This window comes from Rhinolophus sinicus, linkage group LG04 (genome assembly GCF_036562045.2).
Source record: "Rhinolophus sinicus isolate RSC01 linkage group LG04, ASM3656204v1, whole genome shotgun sequence".
In the NCBI taxonomy this organism is placed as follows: Eukaryota; Metazoa; Chordata; class Mammalia; order Chiroptera; family Rhinolophidae; genus Rhinolophus; species Rhinolophus sinicus.
In genome coordinates, this window is record NC_133754.1 from 143,257,201 (window position 1) to 143,282,567 (window position 25,367).

The 25,367-nt window shown below is 38.0% G+C and overlaps 1 protein-coding gene across 18 annotated transcripts in view; it reads right to left on the reverse strand.

Annotated features, from left to right (window-relative positions):
- TRPM3 (transient receptor potential cation channel subfamily M member 3) overlaps positions 1 to 25,367 on the reverse strand; it is an 820,394-nt gene that overhangs the window by 467,587 nt on the left and 327,440 nt on the right. For 3 of the 18 annotated variants that reach the window (XM_074330558.1, XM_074330556.1, XM_019730680.2), the window contains exon 1: positions 8,180 to 8,664. The exons of 9 other annotated variants lie outside the window; for them this stretch is intronic. In XM_074330558.1, the coding sequence (XP_074186659.1) occupies positions 8,180 to 8,356 (177 nt within the window). In that variant the 5' untranslated portion in view covers positions 8,357 to 8,664. Of the gene's footprint in view, positions 1 to 8,179; positions 8,674 to 25,367 lie in introns of those variants that run through there. 6 more of the 18 variants (XM_074330552.1, XM_074330554.1, XM_019730695.2 and 3 more) reach the window with 6 other exon arrangements.

The following is a 25,367-nucleotide window of genomic DNA, read 5'->3' on the forward strand; positions in this document are numbered from 1 at the left end:
GAAAACAGCTTGTACAAAAAGCCCAGCCTTAAGGAATTTCATGATTTGAGTAAGGGAAAAAGAAAATAGGAAGGCAGAGAAATAGGCAGAGGACAGATCACTGAGGGTCTGATACACTATGCCGAGGAGCTTAGATTTGATTCTACAGGAGACAAGGGACTGAAGGATGTCAACCATGGGAGCATCCTGGTTTTATTTCCATTTTAAGTGGACCATTCTGCTGGGTGTGGGAAGGATCAATCTGAAGTAGACAGCTACAATATTTTAGGCCCAAGAAAGAGAGAGACTGATCTTGGGAACTAGGAATAGACAGAGGGGGTGGATCAGAGACATATTTATGAGGAAACCTGGCAGAACTATTTGGCTGATTGCATAAGGGATGAAAGCAAACAAAGCAAAAGGCATAAACCCAGGTTTTTTAATTTGGGCAACTTGGTGAATGATTGATTTTAGCAATTGGGAGAAGGTATAGAGGAAAAGGAACAGATGTGAGAGAGCTTGCTTAGCTCAGCAATAGCCGAATAATTAGGGCAGAAATCAGTGACCTGTATTTGCTGCAATGTTCTTCTGCCTTCAACCATCATCATATAAGTGTATCAACTCTTGAAGTAACAAGAAAGAGGTTACTATGCCATCTTTTCTTCTATTCTAGGACACTACCTATGTACTACACATTCCTAGCACCTAAATCAGCTTTCCTGCATGACCCCTTAAGAAACAGTGATGAAAGTCATTCAATAAGGATGGAGACTTTCAATACGTGGGACCATTATACATTGGAGCCTATATACATTGATAGGGAGATACTGGCTGCTCAATTTCTAACAATAAAAATCAGAAGGTGTGGTCATGCCAGAGGCATCATTTTAATGAGCCAACATTAAAATTATTGATTAAATAACTGATTAAAATTGATTAAAATTTCACACTTCAGAAGAGATATTCTCAAATGCTATAGTACATAAGGTTCATTTGGGTTGTTTGTTAAAATGTAGGACTACACTTGAGGAACACTTCTAATTTTGGTGGATAAATTTCCCTCCAGGGCAATTCAAGATATAAAATGTTGCTGTTAATGGATTTATATACAACAAAATTCTTCTTTCCCTTCCCTTTCTCCTTCCCTTCATGCATCCATCCATCCATCCATCCATCCATCCATCCATCCGTCATCTATCTATCTATGGTTAATTAAACCTTGAGAAAAATCTTTAATTTGGGGGAGGAGAAGAAGCAAAACTTATCAATGCTATCCCTAACCTACAATTCCTATGCACATGCCTCTGAAAATGGAATTAGAGAAGAGCCACTGATTGGAGCAAAATTCCTAAATGCTTTTAAACATAAATTTTATGTGCGATAAATGTAAAAATTAAATATCCCACCCCCCTAGAGATTTTGGTTAGACCTGCCCTCACTCCATCCCAGCAGTGAAAGCAGTATATCTTTCTCATATGCTTAGGAGACAAGAAAAATTTCTACAGCTCAATTTGTCATATTTAATATTCAGTATCAGTCATCAAATTTCAAGTGTAAAATTAATTTTAATTTTGAAGGTGCTTCTCCAAATGAAAGTCCTGTATATTCCCTTCCTCCCCCTCCTTATCCAGATCTCCTCCTGTCTTAGTTTCTGAAAGCTGTAGGGTAGCACAGAGAGGGGTGGGGGCTGCAGGGGTGTGGGTGGGGGACCTCTGCCATTGTGGGCATGTTACAGCTTGCTTTGGTCTTGGCCCCCAGGTGAACTGGCCACTTCTCACTCAGTACTATCACATACCATTAAAATGTAAGGTACATGCCCTTGAGTGCCCACAGCAATTCCAAGGGGTCGGGAAAGTTAGGTAAAGGGGGCCCATGCAGGATGCTGCAGAATTCTGACCATGGACACTGTCTTTGGGAGTTTTGGTTTACAATCTATTTCTATATAAATTCAGCAGAATGGAACAATCAGAGATTGTATGTCACATGACTATAAAAGTTCATGAAAATAACACACAGAGAAATATCATATAAACAAAAATAATAAGAATAGGGACTAACATTCCTTCAGATGATGATGTTATATCCTCTATAAACCAAAATAAGGCTGCCAAACTCAATTTACTTTTCTATCTGTAAATAATCTTTTGTGATTAAATTCTGAAAACCCGTAAACTATTTACTTAAAACCTTCTGCTCTCACTGTTGACGAACACATGAGCTGTTCTGCCCAGATGCCAGCATAAGAGAGGGCATTTAAATCGAGTTGCCCTCCAGCTCAGTTCAGTCTATGACAGCTTTCCTCTATGTGTGGTCCTTCCAAGAGCTGTTCACAACAGACTCACTAGGAGAGCTTGTTAAAATGCAAATTCTTGGGCCCACCACTACCTACTGAATCAGGATCTCTGGGGGTGGGCTTGAATATTTGCTTTGCTGACAAGCTTCCCAAGTGATTCCCAAGCATTCTTAGGATTTCATCTTTGGTCATGTGTTTATTCCTTTATTCTTCAATAAACATTTACTGAATACTTTTCTTCAGCCACAGTCTTTAAAACTTTTTCATGTTAGATAAGAGAAAGGGAAAAAGGATATGATCTAGTTGTCTGTATGAGCTTGGAGCCGGTTGAGGTTACACCAGCAGATGGAGAGAGGGGGAGGATGCAAAACCACTGCTGGGGAGGCAGTGTTCTCTTTCCCTACAGGAAGTCATCTGCACAAAGGCAAAACATTTTCCCTTGATACAAGCCTTGCCCCATATTACTGTGACTCCACAAGTCGTCCCAGAGCCAGGTGGCCCTGGACTTGGACCTCCCAGCGACATCCTCTCTCATTCCCCAGCAACCACACACTTTCATTCTTTCCTCCACAATAGAGGGCATCAGAAGACAGAGCTCTCCACAGAGACAGGAGGGTTCCTTGTTGCCTCAGGAATTTCCTTCAGGCTGCCCGAGGAACATTTCACAAAAAAGCAAGTCACAAGGTCACTGTTCAGCAGTCTGAGTCGAAGCCACCATTTGAAACACACTAGACAAGTTTTCTCTCCCCTGGGTTTCAGTTTGGGCCCATTTTTCTTTTTTCATTTCTTTCTCTCATTTTCTTAAAGGGAATCTGAGGTTGGTATGCTGAGATGGAAAGAGGAAGTTTCTCTGTTAGTAGCCTTTAAAATTTTGCCTAACAATACACTGTGTTTTCCTAAAAGCAATTATTCTTTGTTTCCCATCTTTCAGGCACTTAGTGTAATTGGTCCATAACAAGTCCCCTGACCTCACTCATCACCATTCCCGAACATGTCTATCACAATAGGTGTGTGTTTCCGTTCTTGCTGTAGAAACTTAACTGCTACTCACTAGCAAGTGAATCAGGAGTGCCTTGTCCTGGCTAAGTAAGAACTCTGGCTTATTGATATTATTCCACCTGCCATGTACAGACTCAGAATTTTAGATGTGTAAAGGAGACTGTGAAAGTCATATATTTTAATCACAAATTGAAATGAATCTCAGTATAATTGTTTTCTAAGACTTTGAGAATACCAAAGGGAAGTCAGCTTCTGGAATGCCTGGCATCAACTGTAGAAGACAGACCCAATTCATTTTCTCATTAGGATCTTGCTATGCTTCAAGGACAGTATAATGGACATTGATTAACCGTACATGGAATTACAGAAATAGGAAACATTGGTACTTGGGCAGAATTTGTGCTGATCTGGTAGCCTAACTTTATCACTACTCTTTCAAATCATTCCCCTTGTGTTACCCAGTTCACTTTCATTAATCCTTCTTTGGATAATAACATAAGAGAAAGGCGGAAAAAAATGAAACAAAACTCTGATTTTTTTACTGGATCCCCCAAATTTGAGTTTACTATGCATAGTTTTATAAAAAGACAGGGTGTAAGTAACAAAAGTACAATCTAAGAAAATTAGAAGTGACGTTACTGACTGTATCTGATTTACTTCAAAGAGTTCCTCTGTCAGGCATTCAATGGGGTTCATACTCATCAATGACACGGAATTATATTCCTTAATTTTGTCTCAGTACCATTAGAATCAATGAGTGACATACCTTTTCTAGCTCACCTAAGAAGAACCATAGAGTGAGAAGTTCTGTCTTTCCTTCTCAGGACCTTTATTCTCAGACTGGAACCATCATACAACCAGTCAGCAAAAATAGAAACTCAGAAGTTGTCCTAAATTCTTCCCTCCACCTCAACTAATCAATTGAACAAGGCCCTGTTTGTTTTACCTCCACTACTATTGCCTTAGCTCACAGCCTCATCAATACTCCAGGCCTCTAATCTAATCTCTTTGCTTTCAGTCCCACTAACTCCCATCCATTCTGGACACTACAGCCAGAGAGGAGAATTCTGTTTTAGTACCTGTCTCTGGTGGTCACCTCCCTGCTAAAATCCCTTTAACGGTACCCTAGAGCTTTCAGGATAATGATCAAATGCCTTAGTTTAGCAGATGGGACCTTCTATGATTTAAACCCTGTTGATTGTTCTAGTCCTTCTTCCATTTTAATATCTAATCCAGTTTAACTATTGTTAGCCCCAATAGACTATGCTCTTCCATGCCCACAGAGCATGGCAGGCTTCGCCACAATAATCACAGCTGTGGACCTAAGTCAAGTCAAGGCCTAAACTCTTCATTTTAAAGAGGGAGACACCAAACGAGACACAGGTTGCGTAACTTACCCAAGGTCATACCGCTGGTTAGGAACACAACAGAAATAGGATATAGTGGTTAGGCCTAACTGTCCAGAATATAATTTCTTTAATCGCTTTCTGATATCCTTCCAAGTCATACCGTTTTTCAGTATAAAACTTTTAAAATCCTAAAATGATACTGATCCTTCGGTCTGCATTAACAAACTGGCTTTAACATGTGCATATAAAATCTGTTATAAGTACAGAACTTTCCTTTCTCCCAGTGCAACCTAGTTTTCAGAAGCCTTCCCTTTAGTAAGTCCACCAAGACCTTAATACAAAGAAAGCTCTCTGCCCTGACATTAATCTTCAAATTCAACAGAAGTTACCAAAATAAAATCACCCAAATAAAACAATGGCAAAGACAGATCTGATAATGAATATGAAATACGCTGAGAACAGCCTGTCACTGAAATAAATGTGACTTTTTTGTGATTAACAGTAAGGTAAAATTTTGAAATATACAACAATAATGAGGCAAACAACAACTAAAGAGAAATAGTTTGGAAAGTGTCCCACTTGAAATGTATCCATTAGAAAACACCCTCTGTCTTTTGGCTATCATTATCATGTGCCTGTCCAGAAATTCATTTTCAAATCTTATTTCCAAATGCAACCCCACATTCAAAATTTGAGTTGATTGGCATGTTCAAAATTTGCTCTGAGTTGGATAAAACAACAAGTGAGATATTTTCAGAAGGAATAAGAAGTATATTCCAACATCCATTGGGTTTAATTTATGCTTCAGATGGTGGCCTTCCCCTTCTAATTCGTTAGTATCCTGTTTCTATTAGGAAATGAGATATACCGGAAACAGGATTGCTCAGCCATTTCTAAACATTAGTATGGTACTGAAAAAAAGTTAGCAAAGAAACATATTCTCAAGGAAAGGCTAGGGAAAGAAATTGGCTTGAGCCCAGTCTGTCAGAAATGGTGAGTGATCTGGGTATAGCTAAATGTGATCATGTCATCACGTCCCATTTACCGACAAGTCAGGGCACTAGAAAAGGCATGTCACATCAGAAAAATGCTCGGAAGAGGAACACAAATTACCTGTTGAATAGGAGAATTGGGTTTATTAGTTTAGGATTTCAATAGACTCCTGGATTCCCAGAGAATCCATCTATCAGATTAACATGGCGATGGGAATTGTGGGGGAGGTAGAACAAGAGATTGAGAGGGGAGGGAGGGAGCAGACAGTAAGGAAACAACAGTAAGAATCACTGTTATTAAATATTTAATTTATGAACTAAACCAGGAGGAACATTGACCAAAAGATGCAAGTGATTACTCAGGAACTTTCATTTTACTTGAAATATGAAAACTGGGCAGGAATAAATAAGGAGTAGCAAAGCAAAGACAGGACAGCAACAACCCAGAGGGGGATAAATTATATAGCATTCATATTCAGAACGTTGATAATACAATTACTTATATACAAAAGCAGCTTTCATTTTTTTCTAAGTATTGCTGAAAGAATTTGGTATCACTCTTTTTTTTAAAAAAAAAGCTTGAAATATGCTCAATATCTGAAGTCTCCTTAGATAGGTATGCTCTTTCAAAAATCCAGATGTTATTTGGAAAGAAAGTTCTCTAGTAAAACACATCCTGTCTTGGATATTGAGAGAATTGGAAGGATACTCACTAACGCACTTTATTGGATAAATTGTTATAAATCACCATGTTAATAAAGAATGGTAGGATTGATCTGTATGCCAACCATATTGGTGTAGTATCGAAAATGCTGATAAATAGCATGGACAGTACTTTCAATGAAAAAAAGATGACAGATCTTCTAAAAAGAGGTAATCTACCTGAAATAGATACTTTTCTGCTGGTTTTGTGACCAGTAAATGATGAATAACATTTTCCATAAAAAAAGAGTATTAATTAATATATTGAGGGTGATAGACACACACACACCTGTGAAGATCATTGTGTAAGTTAAAAAGCATTATTTTCGGGTGAAGCCAATGAATGACTAACTGAAAAATGTCTCTCGTTGCACATCAAAGTGCTAGAATCAATTTTCACAATCATAGTTGGATTTTCCAAGGCATTCTTTGTCCCCGACCCTTGATTCAGTAGTGATTCTGGAGGAAAATTTACATTCATTTCTAGGTTCCCCGGCTTCATTCTTTTTTATGCCCTATCACACACATTGTTCCACTACAGCAAAAGCACTTATATCCAAGGAAGCTTCTCTCCCACTCCCCATCCCCAAACCTGCTTTTCCTCCTAAACACTCTTTTAGGGAAGCAAACTGTCACCATGACAACAATATGGTGGGGGTTTAACCAGGACGTGGGGGCAGTTTGTGTTGAACAGAATAAGGAAAACTCAGCAGGTAATACTCTGTTGTGAAAAGCCACTTAGCTACACAGAACTAATTGTCCACATCAAACTTGACCCAACCAGAACACAGCCTCAGGAAAAAAAAAGGGGTGGGAGGGTGGGGGAAGAATGCTGCAAGTATAGTTTATTCAGGGCTAAATTCCTTAATCCTTCATTGGGGCTGATTGGACTCAATGTCCAGCGGTCACTAAATCACAATATCACATTAATATGGATAAAAGTATTAAGAACTTCGCCTTGCCTTTTTAACTTCAAATGGTTGTGGGACATCCAGAGATTAGCACTTTTCCCCAGTAAGTGTTACCACATTCTCTTTTCTGGGGAAACATACATGTTTTTCTGCACCTTTTAAATTTTACGTGTATTTCTTTCCCTACAAGGCAGATGATGAAGGTGAATATGGAGTTGTGGGGACTTTTTCAGTATCTTTAATGTATTTGCTTCTAGAAAGAGGAGTGCTGCAGACGCCAGGTAGCAATTCTAGCTCAGGTGTGGTACCATTCATTCTTTTGTGTAACTCGGAGCTAGAGAGAGAGCTGGAGGCATACGTTCAGTATATATTTAACAATACTTTCCCACTACTGACTTCACTCAGGAGCCTAAAATTATCATGCCTTTTTAAAAAACAAGGACACCCAAAAAGTCACAATCTGATGAGGCTCATTCTTTGTCTTTACCTGAGCGACCACTTAAGGACACAGGGCTTTTAAAATAATGAGGAGAATCCTTTGTTCTCTCAGGTTCCATTTAAAGGGAAAGTGGGTCGAAGGGCTTCCCCAGGGAGGGAAAAAAATCCCAGGAGCCAAACACAAGGGAGTAAAAGATTTCACTCCCACTACTGCTCCCACCCTCCCAAAGAAGTTAATTAATTCTATTTAGGGATTTGGGGGTGGGGGTGCGGTGCACTGAGGAAGCCCATTCTCTGCGACCATAATCTCATTCTTAAATATGGCTCAGACCACCCTGCCCTCCCTAAGACCATGGGGTGAGAAGCGCTGACAAAGTCTCTCAAGCCATGGCTTACAGAACCAGTACTGCATGCGTTTGTGCTCCCCAAAATGTGCGTCCTGGCTCAAGTGCGGAAGTTGGGTGTTTAGACCTGCAAAGCACAATTAGAGTCATTCAAAGCAGCAAGTTACAGTACCTTAAGAAGTCTGACAGATGGGAGAAAGGCTGCATGGCACAGCTTCCGGATGGTCCAGTTTAGGGGTCGAGGAGCATCAGTTTGATTCATGACCCCTTGAAAATTCCACGGGGAAAACCAGAAACTGCAAACCTGAGCAATGCCTAGAAAATAAATGGTCCCCCACGGCCCTGGCATCCCATGGTCATCTCCACACCTGCAAATTCCATTAGGGCAGAGGCTTTCTGGAACTTGGGAGACTAGTCAAGTGGCGTTGCCTGAGCCACTGAACCTTCTTGAGAGAGCCACCTCCCCTCTGCCTGCAGCCGTGCTCATGCATACCAAATGTGGCTGAATGGAGGCACACTGCCTGCTGCTTCGGGGAGGGGATGCACGGTTTTGAAGGAGAGGGACAGCCTGCACGAAACAGCCTGTGGTCGGAGTCAGAGCAGCCAGCTCGGAATGCGCGCTCCCTCTCCGGCTCTGCTCTCCTCCCAGTGAACGCAGGTCAGGCACTGGGGGGAGAACCCGGGCCATTTGCTCTGCTTGCTGGTTTTGGTGGGGGGAGCCAGGAGGAGAGGAAAAGGGAACACCAGTAAAGCCAGAATGGGGAACTTGCACTTTCTTGCACAAAGCATCTTTGAGGGGCTGGAAACTGGCACAGGGGAGGCGCTAGGACACAGAGGGAGAAGGGATGCCTCCGAATGATAAGATAAACACTTCCCTTTTGATTTATATGACATAACAAATTGAGAGCTATTGCAAAATGGATCTGTAGTAAAAGGGATCTTTGTCGTGTTCTGGGGTTTTTATTAACTGTATTTATTGGCGGTTCTCACCCTGATATATACATTATATAGATGACAGACAAGCAGCCGGCAGAAAGAAGCAAACTACCACACACACTGGGAGAGGCGAATTATTCCTTTCATAGAAAGCAGTGTGAACTAGTGTATGTTTGGCTTACCTTTTAGAAATGGCAGTTTCTAAATTGGAGGTTATCCCCTCCTGGAAAGCTACCTGATACTTTCTCTGCAGCAAAGGTTTAACCATTGAAGTGCCATGTGGAATGCTTTCTATACAAGATGGAGTTTCCTGAAGTGTGGATACCCACCCCCATCATTTCCCAAGGAACGGCTTTAAAAGAGAGTTGCTGTGTTGGCGTATATAGTTTTTGGAGATCCAGCAGTGAGAGAATAAAGGAGAACTTTTCAATTTGAAGGTAGAAACTGGATAATTTCACTTAGAGTGCTAAAGTTCGGGGGTTGGGCAGAGAGAGGAGTCCATGTCACAACCCCCACCTAAACTCGTCCATCTCCCCTCAGACATCAGACCTTGGTGGGTACTGTTGACCAATTGCTGCCCGGGAGAATTTCCACATCTTCCGAGTAATTCCATCTTACTCATTTTCCCTCTCTGTGTCCCTCCCTATGACTATACTGATTTTCTATTTCTAATTAACTTGAAGAGACTGGTAAATTCCAGATCCATAGTTAAAATGCTTTCTGATGCAGAATGGGGAGAAGTAAGAGCAATTACAGGGACCCTGCTGTAATACAGATTTTGGGACAATGTGGATTCTCCCTGAGTGTAACAAACACCTGACACTGCATTACAACACCGTTTCTCTCACAACGGTCCCGTGTTCCAGATCTAAAGACACTATTGCAGAAAATCTAGCCCGTTGGTGGAATCCAGACCATGGGCTTGCCTTGTATAATAAAATGTATACATCTGATTATCTTCTATTAAACAATATCACTTTCATAGACCACCCCACTCAGTAAGTTCATTTTTTGTCACCATTTTATTTCCACAAAGGATTAAAGGTAGCTTTAAAATAATAACAGCTAACATGTACCTCTCAAGCTAGGCACTCTAAATGCATTACGTAAGTTGATGTCAACAACAATTTCATGAATTAGATGTCACATCTCCACTTCACAAATTGAGCAATTGAGGTCTTGGGAAATTAGTAACAGGTTTAAGTCACATTATGATTCAAACTAGTCTACCAGCCTACGAAGACAAAGCTTTCCCTTCTATCCCATTTCTTTCATCATTAAGGGGGCCACAGCAATAAAGCCCCTGCTGCCATTTCCTGGCGATTTAACCTTGTATGAGTTGAGGTAGAAGACCTCAAAGAAGAAACGCTCAGCACATCTCTCAGATGATCTCTTTGGTACGACGTTGATGTAGCAGTTAACACCATGAATTCTGAAATCAGGGTTCAAATTCTAATCCCAATACCAACCTTGGGCAATTTACTCAACTACTCTGTGCCTTAGAGTCTTTATCTGTAAAACGGAGGTAAAAATAAAATCACACACCTAAGGTTGTCCCGAAGATTAATGAGTTAAGATCAGTGAAGCACTTAGAACAGTGCCCGGCACATACACCGGCCCTTGTACCATGATTTACCTTCTAGGCGTCATGTGCCAATAATGAGCGGGAAACCCACTAACAACTCCCAGTATGTAAGCACACTGTGCATACCTATAGTACCAGGTAATGAATTCAAGCAAGGCAGATTAAACCTGAATGATTCACGTGAGTTACTATGAATTTAATAAGTGGGGTAAAGACACAGATGGGAGACTGCGAGGGCAATATGGGTTTCCTCATGCTGTACGGCAGCATTGTATTCACCCTACTGCTAAAACGTTGCCTTTCGTTAGGGCCACAGGGTGCCAGCCTCTCCAACGCTATTCAATGCTACTAAGTGGTTCTGCTGCGGTTGTGAGAAGTCTGCTCCACAAAAATGCAGAAACACTGCAGTTGTCTCTCCCCTGCTCTTCACTGTGCCAAAATTTTAAGGACCCCACAAAAATAACAGCATCATTCTGAAAACACACAGCCTTTGATCCTCTTAGCCCCTTTAATTTTTACTGAATAACTTTGGTCAAAGAGAATATTTAGGAAGTCTGTGGAATGGGGAAGTAGGAGGATTCACAGCCTTCTCTCATGGCAATTAGAGGGGAGGAGCATAAACCCTGTGGAGATCTGATTTGGAGATTACACTGCTGAAGAGGTCAAGATCAAAGAAAGATGACAGTGCGTGAGAGGAGGTTTTTCTTCCATCGTGGGACTAGTTTGTGCCAGAATTGTTTGCTATCAAAACATCAGAAGCAGGGTTGTCAGAACCCCCTCTCCCCCGCAACTTTCAAGAAAGAATATTTTCACATGGAATGATGCCTTCTTGGGTTTTAGAGAGGAGTCTAATGAGGAAAGAGCAGAGAGGAGCAAGCCCAGCCCCAGAAGTTAGCATCTCATAAACCTAACATGCTTGTTCACAAATCTTATGAATGTAGATATTTACAATTCTACAGAAGAATTCTGGCTTTCAGTATCCTACAACCCAGCAAACCCAGCATATCAAATCTTTGCACTCCGAAGCCTGCCTTTGAACAAACTCTCTCCTATGGTATATAAGCCCACTTCCCATTGACCATCTTCACCTTTTATTTCCTGTGTAAATGATACTGAATTTAAGAATCATGATAGGATTGAGCTGTCTCAATGCTGACAATACGCCACAGGCTAGACATTAGACATCCCTTTCTTTTTGAAAACCAGGTTCCCTCCCTTTAAAAACATCCTGGCAGCCTCAGTGCAGCATCGCACTACTCTGCACACGGTCTTCCTTTATACCCCTTAGATATAAAAGGTGCGGACCCATGAAAAGCTAAGAAAGCAGAAATGACACAGTGACCAGCTAGTTCAGAGTGTTCCAAAGCCTCCTACTGAGATGTATTTTCTGCACACAACACTCAAAAAATGTTCCCCTGTAATTTTTCAGTTTGTTATTATAACATTGAAATTTATTGAGGACTTGAACATTAATTGAACTGATATTTTCAGGCTCTAATAGATGAATGTAGTATAACATACTGCAGAAAGGTGATATTCAAGCTGCCCAAGGGAAATACCAAGACCTACCGAACAATTATTAATTATTTCCAAATACATATTCTTGAAATAGATGAAATAACTTCTTAAGATATTTTCCCTTTTAACATTTTTTATAGATAGATTTTAAAATACATTAAAACGTATCAAAATAAATAACTCTCTTTGTTAAGTAGCTTAAACAGCATTAATTCTGTGTAAAGCAAAAAGTCCTCCGAATTAGAATAGTTGTCAACACCGTTTCCCCCCAGGATTGGGATCTCACCACAGACTTCCCTGAATGGTGAACACCTACCTACAGCGACCAGGAGCCGGAGCATTTCTGAGGCAGCCCATTCCATGGTTGGACAGCTCGAGTTGACAGAAAGTTCTTCTAAAACGGAAGTGCAATGTGCCTCTCTGTAATCTCCAAGTGGACTTTCTCTTCCAGAGAGCGAATGCTTCTCCAAATGCGTCTAGACAGGCAACAAGCACCACTCAAACCTCCTTTTCTCCTCATTGGACGTCTCAGACCTTAAATCCTTCTGCGCATGATGGAGTACAGTTATTTAAAAACCCTCTTCAGGGCGATAGTCAATAATATGTTTGTTATAAGGGTACTTTAAATAGAATAGTGTCTAATCCTCTTAAATCCTTTGAATTACTTCTCATACGTTCCTTTAGGGAGTTTTAAGGGAAAACTTACTAGCAATCTAGCGTCTTTTAAAATTTTTCTTCATGAATTAGTTTACTTAACTTCAGTTTAAGTAATAGCTGACCCCTCTCCCCTACACACATACACACACACACTCGAAGCAAGTGTGCCAAATAGAACCTCTGCTGCCAAGTGACCTCCATCATGTCTGGAGCCTGAACTGTTGTAATTTCCCTTTATTGACCCTGACTCTGAGGAACGTAGTGATAAGCCCTGGCTAATGGGAAGCCCACGCTTGTATCAAGAAACGGGCAGGGATTGGACCTTCTGCGCTCCATTGTCTCTATTTTACCTGCTAGTTTAGCAGTCAGACAGATTCAATTTAAACTCAAGTCCCACCTCTTATTAGCACTGTAACCATGGACCAGTTACTTAACCTCTCAGAGCCTTAGTTTCCATGTTATAAAATGGGATCTGTAACTGTGTCCACCTCGAGGTTTTTGTGAGGATTAAAAGCAACTATCACAGTGCTGATACAATAAAAACACACTTCAATGTAATTATGATGGTGATGATTGCTGTCTCTTTCTCTGACACCACTGGCAAAGTGCGTCAGAACACAGGCCATAGACCCAATGACCTGGATTTAAACCCCAGCTTTACTACTTCATGTAGCTTTGGTAAGTTTCTTAACCTCACCATGCTTTGGTTTCTCATCTGCAAATTAGGGATAATAATACTACTTATGTCAAAGGAATGTTATGAAATGAATTAGCTTATATGTGCAAAGCCCTTAGAAGAGGAAGCAGCACATGACAGAACTCAACAAGTACTAGTAATTTACTGTTTCCATTATGAAGTCCTATGTGCTGTCCTCAAAGCTGCTGCTTGAGGAAAAGCAAAGCAAAACAAAACACCTTCATTTACTCCTTTGCTTCTTCCAGTAAAAGAATCCGCTGCAGAAAGTAAGAGAAGAGAACCACACCTGGTTTTACTTACCGCTTTCCTCTCTGAGCTGAGAGGGGATGACATATTCCACTAATAGAGTGCAAACCTTTAATATTAATATGTTTGTCTTTGTAAAATACAAAGATACATAAGCAGTTTCTTTCATCAAAATGCTAAGGTATGTTAAGTGGCGTTTTTCATCAAAAATAGAAATCCTACATATATATCCACACAAAAAATGTATAAGAAATATTAAAAGGCCAAAAGGTAAAATACATCCTCTTTCAAGCTTTGAAACTCTAAAACTTCTATTCACATAGGGGATGATTCTTTTATATGCTTCTGAAATTTTAATGAGACCATGGAGGCTTGTTAAAAAAATAAGAATTTGAGATGTGTATTTCTAAGCCACTTAATTATTTGCATTCTTCTAATATGGTAGATGTTCTTTATCCTGAGCCTAGATGTCACACACATACATACACACTTACACACACACACACATGCATGCACACACACAGAATATAGGTAGTTTACATAATTTTACATTACGAAAACCATAAATCTGACCAACATGTTAAAGAACTCATGAGTGAGTTCTTTTGGGAGGGAGATTTAAGCAGCGAAACTCCAATTACTGCTTGAATAAATTGTGTGAATTGGAAGGAAGCTCAGCATTTCAGTGCTAACAGTACAGCATTAGTCAGATCTTTTGGTCCATGGACGCTCAAATAAGACACAAGTCCAACCTTAATTCTATACCTTTCCAAACACCACCTGACTCCCATCCATGAGAGGAGAGAGCCTGCCCCAGCCGCAACCCCACTTTGTGCATCTGGGCTTCTGACACTAATGGCTCACACTGGGTTGAACCATAAGGTCTGCTCACCTGGGAAACAGAGACATGCTGTGATCTGGAAAATTCTCAAAGTGTTAGTTAGCTCTCTGCGGTAGAGGATTTTAATGGAGAAAGCTAATGAAAACCGTACTTGCTATCTATTTTTGTCAGCGTTCCATAAAATGTATCACTGGTGATGTTTATTCTGGTATCATATTTTAATAACCATGAGCACCTTGATTTTTATTTTTATTAATAATAGTAGCAGGGATTACATGATTTTAGTTTTTGAGAGGTGTTGGTCCAATTTTTTTTTTTTCTCATGAAGAGGCATAAAATCCCTGCAAGCAGCATGGACTTTGAAATCAGGGAGAACTGGGCTTGAATCCACATTAACTGACTGGACAACACATACCTTTTATGAATCCTCATTAAAATAAACACAGTGGTTTAATTACAGTGTTAACATGTCGTTTGATAACTATTTTTGAGTGCTTACTATGGGCTAAAGTTTGCTAAGCTTTCTAAGAGCCTAGCTCATTTAGTTCTCACAAAAAAACCTATGGAATTTGCAGCATTATTCTTAGATTACAGATGAGGAAACAGTCTCAGTGAACCATAGACTCAGAGAGGTTAAGAAACTTGCAGGTCACGTGGGTGATAAGTGGACTTGAATTCAGGTCTCGCTGATTCTGTAATCTGTACACCTGATTCTACAACCTGTGTTTACCCACTGCAATATGCTGCTGCCAACTTAAAAAAAAAAAAAAAAAAAAAGATTTATACAAGCTTCCTGTGCCTTTCTAAAAGGAAAATAGTATTTGATCACTAACACAATCTGGAAAGAGGAAAAGTAACTCAATGGATCTAACCTTAACATCAGAATCCTGCAGAGCACAGGACCAGTGGTTCTCCCAATGGCTTTCGGTTTCTTATGCCTTTACTCATGACTTCCATTGCCTTTTCTACTCTCCAATTCCATCTGGCTGGGTCAGAGCCTTAGCTTCCACATTATAAAACAGGATCTATATCAGTTTCCATTTTGAGGTTTTTGTGAGGATTAAAAGCAATTACCACAGTGCTGATACAATAAAAACACACTTCAATGTAATTATGATGGTGATGATTGTTATCTCTTTCTCTGACATCACTGGCATAGTACGTCAGAGCACAGGGCATGGATCAAATGACCTGGATTTAAACCCCAGCTTTACTACTTCATGTAGCTTTGGTAAGTTTCTTTAACTCACCATGTTTGGGTTTCTCGGGAGAAGCTCAGGCAGGAAGCTCAGACCTCAGGAAAGACAAGGATTTGTCCTTACTTGTTGTACCCAATACATGCCTGTGATACTGTATTTATTAAGTAGAAAAATAAATGTTTCTGAAGAACTCACATAATTCTTGCAAATGTGGGGTAAGTTTTCTCTCCATATATATTAAATATATACATACACACACATATACATATACATATATACATATACATATGCATATATATGTATATATATACTCATTTAATTCTTACTACTATCCTAATTTTATCCTCACCTGCATTTTCTAGATGAGTAAACTGAGGCACAGAAAGATTAAATACTTGCCCAAGTTCACATAGTAAGTTTCAGAGTCATGGTTTTAATCCAAATATAAACCTTTACACATAGCATAATATTTTTATAATATGTAAATAAAAATAAAATCTAGTTTTAATGACATTGAATTAATTTCAGATACTCTAATTAGATACAAAACTATGATGCACCATTCTTCATGACTGAAAGATTATGCTAGATACTTATCAGGGCAACAGGAGGTTTTAATCACACAGAAAAAAACGTGATAAATATCGTAGTAAGTAAATGCCAAAGGTATCTGTATAGTTATATAAATAAAACTGTTATGATTATTCAGGTTTACTTGACCTTCATATGAAATGTACAAAGCATTTGGGGAGAAAACAAAACAAAATATTACCAAAACTCTACTACTGACCTGAAACTATTAAGTTAGAAAATGAAAGTACCAAAGAAGAATTTGATTTATAATAGCTTCAAAATTGGCTAATAAATCATATTCTGACTGCTGTTATTCTAAATCTAGCCAAAGCCATCCACAGGAGCCTAAACGATACATGTACTGATACGTTGGGTATCTGGTTGAGTGCATGGTACCCCCAGCTGTCCCTGGGAAGCCTTCCCCAGGAAAGAAGTGGAGCGATGATAACAGAGGAAAGAATTATAATGTTCTGTAGTACCTGGCATTATTCCAAAAAGAAAATATTGAGAAATTATTGTTTCAGAAAATAACAGACAAAGCTTTAATGTAATTTTTCCTCATGTCTTAAATTCTTTGTAAGTTAACAATTGGCTACAGATCAGATGAAAGAATAATCAGTTCAATTTTATGAAAACATCCAGGATTGAAACAGATCAACACACCTCCATGAGTAAAGCCATTCAGTTCTCCCCTTGGAGTTAGGACAAATCCCAAACTCCTCATCTGGGTCTGTAATGTTGGGACTGATTTGCTCCTGTCTAACGCTCCAGCTTCAACTCTGTACTATCCCCCCTCGCCGTGCTTTGCTCCTTCCCCCAACTCTTCACAAGATTAGCTCCTTTTCACGCTTCAGGTCTCAGCTAAAGTGCAATCTCCCTGGAGCATTCTTGATTTCTCTAGCTCTGCTTCATCACCCACCGCGGTTCTTTGTTTGAATTCTTTTTACACTTATCAGAACTTGTCACTATGTAATTGGTTGATTTATTTATTTTAGGTCTTCATATCCTACTTGAATGTAATTTCTATTACCGCAATTATCAACTATATCCTAGATCCTACAATATGTCTACAACATGATGAAAACTCAACCAAAATCTGGTAACTGTAGAATAAATAAATGACCTAGACATGTTTGTTTTATTCTTACTTTTAAGTAATTTAAAGTCATCTTAGGGTGCCTAGTGCTTATTTGCAAACTGCTTTGAACACACTGATTTTTCAGTGCCTTTTGTTTCCCCAAATCTTAGCTCCATTACCTTAAAAAGTCTAAAAATTACTTATTTAGATTTCCAAAAATTAATAAAAGGAGGAGGTTCTCATACTTAATCTGCTAGTGGGGACAAAGTTCTAAACACAGAGGGATTTGCAAAAGAAGAAGAAAAGGGAAAAGTCTGGATATCAAAACTTCAATCTGAAAATAACTCATGCTCAAGATTTCAATTATTTACCAATTGTGACAGTCTGGCCCATTCTCAAACATTTCCTATAGTGACAATTCATTAAGAAATTAACTTAATATTAGACTATGTCTTTATGAAGGCTACTCCATTGTACATACACTCAAAATTAGTGAATTTTTGTATGCTATATAGCTGGGGAAAATATATTTACTGTTTATCCATGATTATAAAATAACAACTTTTCAACATAGAAATTTTTCAATATAGAAAATTTTGAAAATTTATGAAAGTATAAAGAAATAAAAAAAAATTGCTTCTAATTCCATTACCCATAAATAACTATTAATGTGATGTATGGAAATTTCATTAAACATTTTAGAAATGTTTTATATATAGCTTAATATGATTATCGTATCATGAATTGTTCACCATGTTATTGAATATTCTTAGAAAATACAATAGTCCACTGTGTTATACAGAATTCTACTGTGTTATTTTATTCACTGCAAGATAATCAGCCTGCTTCCATTTTTATTGTTATAAATAATGCTATTATGGATATACTTGATCATACATTTTTATGCACATCTCTGATTATTTCCCTAAGATACAATTTAGGATGAAGCATAATTGGTTCATAAGTCATGAATATTTTTTCAGGTTCTTGATAGATATTTCCAAATTGCTATCCAGCAATATTGTACTATTTTACACATCCCTCGGCAATATGTAAAAATGTCCCTATTACTGAATCATTGACAAAACCAGGCATATCATTAATTTGAATTACTTTTTGGCCAAGTTGATCACAGAAAAAGAAACATTTTTATTTGGTAACTTATAAAATTCCATTCTCCTGTGGTCATGTGTAATTTTTCCAGTAAATTGCTTCTTTTTTCCGTTAGAGTTTTGTTTTTCTTATTAATTCATAAGCGATCTCTTTCTACTAAGGGCATCAATTGTCACAAGTTGCTAGTATTTTTACAGTTTTCCACTTGTCTTTTAATTTTGTTTATGTCCTTAGAAGAAACTTTTGTTACTTATAATTTTTTGTAATATCATTTCCTTTGTAGCTCCCAACATAGATGCTATGCTAAAGAAAGTCCGTCCTTAACCCAAGCTCAGATAAACGCTCTTATAGCTGTTCTGTGGTCAGTTAGCAGCTCTTAACACCATCTCTGCTCCATTCTCCTTCCTTTTTCACCTCATTTTTTTGCCCACTATCTATGAAAGTCTGTGTGTATGTTTCTTAGTGTCTCTCATCACAATTTAAATATTTTGACTAAAATGTCCTTGCTGATACTTTACTAAACTGCAATTCTATATTACATTTTTAAATTTTATGCTCATCCAAATGGTGTGATCAAATTCCTGAAACAGCAACTGTGAGTACAGGGATCTTCTGTTCTATAATATAATCCACAATCTGCTCTAAATGAGGCTATTGCTTCGTATTTTCAAATATTATTATGGGTTTTTTCTTTTTCACAAACACTCTCTCCATAGCGTAAAGAATGCTTTGAAATCTGTCTCTTCACTCTGATAGATGCAATCCTGCAGCATCCAATGTGGCAGAGATCTCTGCCTCCAAATTGACTGGCAAAAACAATGAGTGAGGTGAAGGCTATTTCACACGCTGGCTAGTGAATAAATGTAAAAGAGATGTCTGAGTTTGCCAGGGTCTAGGCCACTAGAGACTTTGAAGTTCAGAGCCAATACCTTACTAAGAGAACTATGCTCTTTGGACTGGTACCCAGAAAATAGAGAACTTCTGTTTCTAGAGCTGTCAACCTGGCACCAAGCCAATTGGGGAAAAAATCCGATTTGAAACTCACGAAAGCCTCACAACAGGAAAGACAGGCAAGAGGCAAACAGACAAAGAATAAAGCCAACAAAAGGAATGCTTATCATAAATACAAACATACAGGAACATAACTAAATCCAAACATTCTGGAATTACCAATTATGCTCATTTTCAGCATCCTTAAATTATGGTTAGCTACTCTTCAAGCATTCACCTAGAGCCAAAACTTATTTAGGACAAGCAAGGTCATCTTTTGTTGGCATCTTGCCAATACCCTGGACGGGAAATTCTCAGTCACCCTTCAGCTCCCTAGTCCCCTGGTTACACAAATCCTGCCATCTGTTACCTCCAGTTCTGATGGAGGGGCAGAGCGAAGAGTGAGAAGGAGAAGCCATGGAGACATGTTTACGTAGAATAGGAATAGTACAGAAGCCAACGCATCTAGATTCTCCTCCAGGCTCTACCACTGAGCAGCAGTCTGAACTTTGCCAGGGCACCTCACTCCTCTGGGCCTCAGGATGATGGTGTAAAATAAGAGTGATGCTGATGTTCTGTTGTGTTCTTTCCAGGACTAACATTTTACATGTAAAGACCAATTCCTCCCTAGATTGCTTCCATCCATTTCCAGTGTGCTACAGATAAAGCATTTGCAGTGTTATCTGTTTTGAATAGAAAGTAAATAATGCCTAATATTTAGTACAGGGTCCAGGTACCAGGACAGCCTAATAGGTTAAACTCACCTAGAGCCATGTGGAATCACAGATGTAAACGGAGAATTTTTGCATGCCACAGTTTATGCTGTGATACTTGTGGGCCAGACAGACCTGAGCATATGCCTATCTTCAAGGAGAAGGAAAAACACCAACACATTTTGATATGGTTTATTTTCTCAGTAGAGTAAGTGGAGTCATATTTCCAGGGCTATTAATATACGTGTATAAGACAAACATTATTCAATATTTGCTGCAGAGTTATATAAAAATATTTATCTAGGCCTACAATTTATTTGATGCCACACTTGTAGCCAGATCATTAATTTAAGATTTTAACAAATTTATAAAGATGCCATTTAGAAGTGATTTAAGTAACATTGGATTAACAAATCTGTGCAGTTATTCCAGCCAATCAACTCCTTCTGAATGTCTATTAGGTCTTCAGCACTATGCTAGGTGCAGAGGATATAGAAAGATTAAAATATAGCTCACATAATGATGGGATGCAAACAGACTACTTGAGAAAACAAGATGTCCACATAGTATGGTAATTGCTAGACTAAAGACAAGACTGGACAGGGACAGTTAGCCCCTTAGACAAACTTAAAACACAAATTCTTTAATGAGTGGCTTAAGAAAGTTTAATCCTTTGAATCTTTCTTTGGAGGAATGGCTGAGTGTCACATGGGGAGTCTGGAGCATAGGGAGATATGCAATTTCCAAGCTACTTCTGGAAGCACAAGAATTTAGTAAATTTTGCAACAGAAATGGGAGAAAGGCACTCTAGATAGTGAGAACAGTTCTGGTGAAGGCAAGAAAGAAGGCCCTGGTAGCCTTTGAAGACAGGAAGGAGTTTTGTATAGCACAGAATCGACTGGGGTGAGTGGTAATAGTTTGAGCTATGATGTTTGAACTATATCATTAAAGTGGATGGGTGGGGAGGTCACTGAAGTTTTTAAATGTGGGAGTAAATGTGATCAGGATTGTGTTTTAGAAAATGACGCATCTGTGTAGAAAACGGATAAGAGCGGGGCAAGACTAGAGGAAGAAAACCAAATCTTATCAATTTTGGAAAACAAATACAAATTCTTTATTTTTTTAATGGTTGACACCAAATCTTTCTTTAACCTCTAGACCCAAAGGTAAAATTTTCTTCCAGAGTTTCTTACAGAGTTAAAATCAACATAATGCTCCAAACATGTGCTCAATAATGCAAAAGTTATTTTTTATGTTGTAGCTTTTCCTTAAAACTAATAAAAAAACATTCTAATGCACACAAAAGGAACAATGAAAAAAAAAGACATTACGTCAAAGAAATAAAAATCAAGTGGCACCATTTTCATCACTTCACACTAAGGCAAAAATTTTATTATGCTTGATGTAGTTTCTTCCCTATAGAAAGAACTGATATCCCCCAAAAATCTACTAATAAATATTTAGTGAACAGATTACCTTAAATACTTAAGTAAATACTTAAGATAGGCTCATCTGAGCATAGCACAGTTAACATGAAGAAATGATAACTGAATTTTGAAAATGAGTGGGATTATAAACAATATGTTTGGTAATTGTGTCAACAGAAACTTTGGTAAATTGGCTGAGCAATTCCAATTATTTTAATCCTTTTTTCTTCAAAAATATGGTTCTTATTTTATTTTTCTTTAATTTTCCAAATGGAAGAGCACATGACTTTGAGCTCTAATCCTCATCAGTTCTTAATTTTGATATGGCCTTTGAAGGACTCATATGCAAAAGATTCAAGAGTTCTGCAAAGCATCCAAAAGAAATATTCAGGGTTGGGTGGTACATTTCAAGTATTTTTTTTTTTTAGGAAATTAACATTTTTATATTATTTAAACAGTTTAAAATATACATTTATGGAATTTTGCCTTTAAAAATAGACATTGGCACTTTGGGAAGCAGAATATTAGAAGTTAAGGGGAAAAAAATGATGCATAGTAATAAAATTTTCTTTCTCAAACTCACACACTTATTTCCACATCAAAAGTCTCCTTCCCATCAGCCTCCCTCCAGCTTTCTTTCTGTGTGTTTTATATTTGCCCTCAGGCATCTAGGGAGAAAAGCTGGTGCTTTTCTTTTCACAGGTGGGTGATCTGTGCCCACACTAAGGAGGGGAAGACTCAGGAAACAGAGAACAATGCAGTGTTTAAATATTACTCTTATTTTGTTTTTAGGTTTCAGATGAAAAAATTATTCTCCGATTGATTTTTCAATGTGTATGTGAGCTTCTAACTGAAAATCAGCATTTTCTAAGCCTTATCGCTTTTCGTTTAGCTTTTTTCCTTCCAGTTTGCTCCTTTCACTTAAAAACAATAGGACCAACCATTGAATTGTATGCTTTCAATGGGTGAACTTTATGGTATATAAATTATATCTCAATAAGAATTCTTTTGTTTAAAAACAAACTAGATTATAACATACACATATAATAGGTTTGGATTATAGGATTACAGTCCCATTTTCCCAATATTTCTACTACTTATTAGGTGCAGACCACATCTGATTTTCCTGGGGAAAGTCTCTCTTTCTTTAATTGGTCCACTGATCCCTTCAGTATATTGATGACACACATTGCAAACCATCATGTATATTTCTGCTTGCTCCAATATAAAAATTGATTTTTTAAATGTGATCATTTGTTTTTCCACTTACAAACATGAAAAATACTATTGCTCAAGGCTCCTGACTTTGCAAGTTATACTAATATGTCATGTGTAATATGAAGTCTTGTGATTAGTACATTTAAAGAGAGTCTCTTAATTTGCTAGCAAATTAACAAACTTGGTTGTAGATTTGACTTTCATCCTTCTCTCTCTTCTCCAGAGGTTATTTTTCATTTTGTTTTGTTTTGTTTATCTCTTTGGTATTCTTACTTGATTCCCTGAATCCATGCTACTTTATCTTCCCAAAATCCTGTGCTGTTTCTCCACAATTCATGTCATAACTGAAATAAGCAATGTCCTCAAAGATTAAATTGATGGGAACAGCATATTAGATGAATTTTCCCATTAGCTAAATTGTCCACATAGAAATGGCTGTATCTAAATCTCAAGAGGTTTTCCGCAATAAAATTTTTGTAAATTTAGAAGCTCTGAGGCAAAATTCAACCTTAATTTCTGGGGATATTTTAAAAATAATTAAAACAAAATATTTCTATTCATCTTGATATTTTAGTAAAACCACTGTTTACATTCAGTCCTGAAAACAGACACAAACTCGTTCTCTCAGTTGGCAGTTTGCACAAAAAGAGAGTGGGGTGGGATTTAAAAAGCATGAGGGTGGAGAAAATACTAAATGGATAATAATAGTAATAACTGCGTTTGCAAATAATTTATTTAAAAAAATTGTAAGTGGTAGGAAGTAGCATATTTTACTATAGAAAAACCTTAAATATATTGGAATTGTTTTTTTCAGTACAGTCCAGAGTAATTATAATAACAATAGTAACAATTATCAAATAATAAGTATTTGCTAATAATATCAAATCTGTACCAGGCATGGTGCTAGCAGTAATAATTCTTATAACAATGACATACTCTTGGCTGGCTACCGAACTGCTATTTCAACCTCTTTCTTACTTGTCCTTCTAGAAAAGCTAAACATAAGATGCTTGTTTTCTAATTCCCATTCTGTTAGTTCTAGTCAATAAAGGCAAGAAATGACGTGGGAATTTAAGGAGAGATTTCCCTTTCTGAAATATGAGAAAGTCACCACATTCTCTTGCAACCCTTGCCAAACCACTTACTGTCTCTCCAATTGTTGTCTACCTTTCGGATGCTGTTAGTTGAGGAGGGGACTATAGCCTGGGCTATAGCAATCATCTTGAAACCATGAGTAGGAAGCCAAAAGAAAGACCCACATGGCTTCTCAGTGGCCTCATATCTTAAGCTTGAACCAATCCAGAATCTACTACCTCCAAGACTTCCAGTTGTATATGACAGTCAAATGCCTTTGTTATTTAAGCAACTCACAGTTTTTTTTTGTTATTTGCACTCTTATGATTTAGAATAAAAACAGCCCTATGAAGCAAATTATGGATGAAAAAATTGAAAGACAGAAAAGCTAATTCAAAATCACAGTGTTAGGAAGAAGCAGAGACACGGTTTCCACCCAGGCACTTTGTCTCCAGTGTCTTAATCCCTACTCTACACTGTCTTTTATTTCCAAAGGAAATAGTACGGTTTAAGAAGGTAAAATTACTTCCCTTTCCTTCTTTATTCTCCTGGTTTGTTCCCATTCAACCCTTTCTTATCTCCTTCCCTACAGCATCCTGACATCTCCTTAAATTTGATTCTTCATCCCATTCTATTATAATGTTTGAAAATACTTAAATGTCACAGTACCTTTAAAGACAACAGACATATAACTTTCCTTAATGACTCTTCTCTAAACATATTTCTTCATTCATTTATATATTCATCCATCCACCCCTTTACTGAGCTTCTGCTATGTGAAAGGCCCTGAGATAAGTAGCAAGGGTAAACATAAACAGGACTAGTGCCTAACAGCTGAGTCGTACATATATTAATACAGGAAAATGCTGCATATTAATATACTGTATGAACACATTACAGTAAAAAGCACAGTAATATAAATATACATAAGCTATGATTTTAGTAGGAGAAATAAAGCAATTGGTTCTGTCTGGGGGCATCTTAGGAGTTCAAAGAGGTGTGCCTGAGCTGGACTGTATCATATTGAAATTTAATATTGATTTCTTCTCACACACAGGCCCCAACTAAAATTATTGTATGGAATAAAAATGTGATAAAGTTGTAAGTACGAAGAGAAAAGGTTAAGGTTCATTACTTAATTACAGATTTAAATAAATGTTTTGCAAGTAGGTTGGCAAGTGGTAACCAGTTTAGCTGAGAATAATGTTTTATGATTTGATAAAGGCATATGTCAAGTATAAGGCTCAAAACAGGGGAGTCACTTGAAAGATTGTAACCATCAAACCAGAACATCTCTGCTCTCAAAAATGGCCTCAGCCACATGTATTCCTTTGAGACAGGGGACAGGAGGTTTATTCTCAAGAGAACTGAAAAGGATAAAGTTAAAACTAAAGATAGCAAATATGATGATTTTTGAAATTGGAGAAAGGATATTGAAAAAATTTTGCTAACAGATCACCAAATCTTCTCCTCTGCTTCCAATGCTGAACACCAA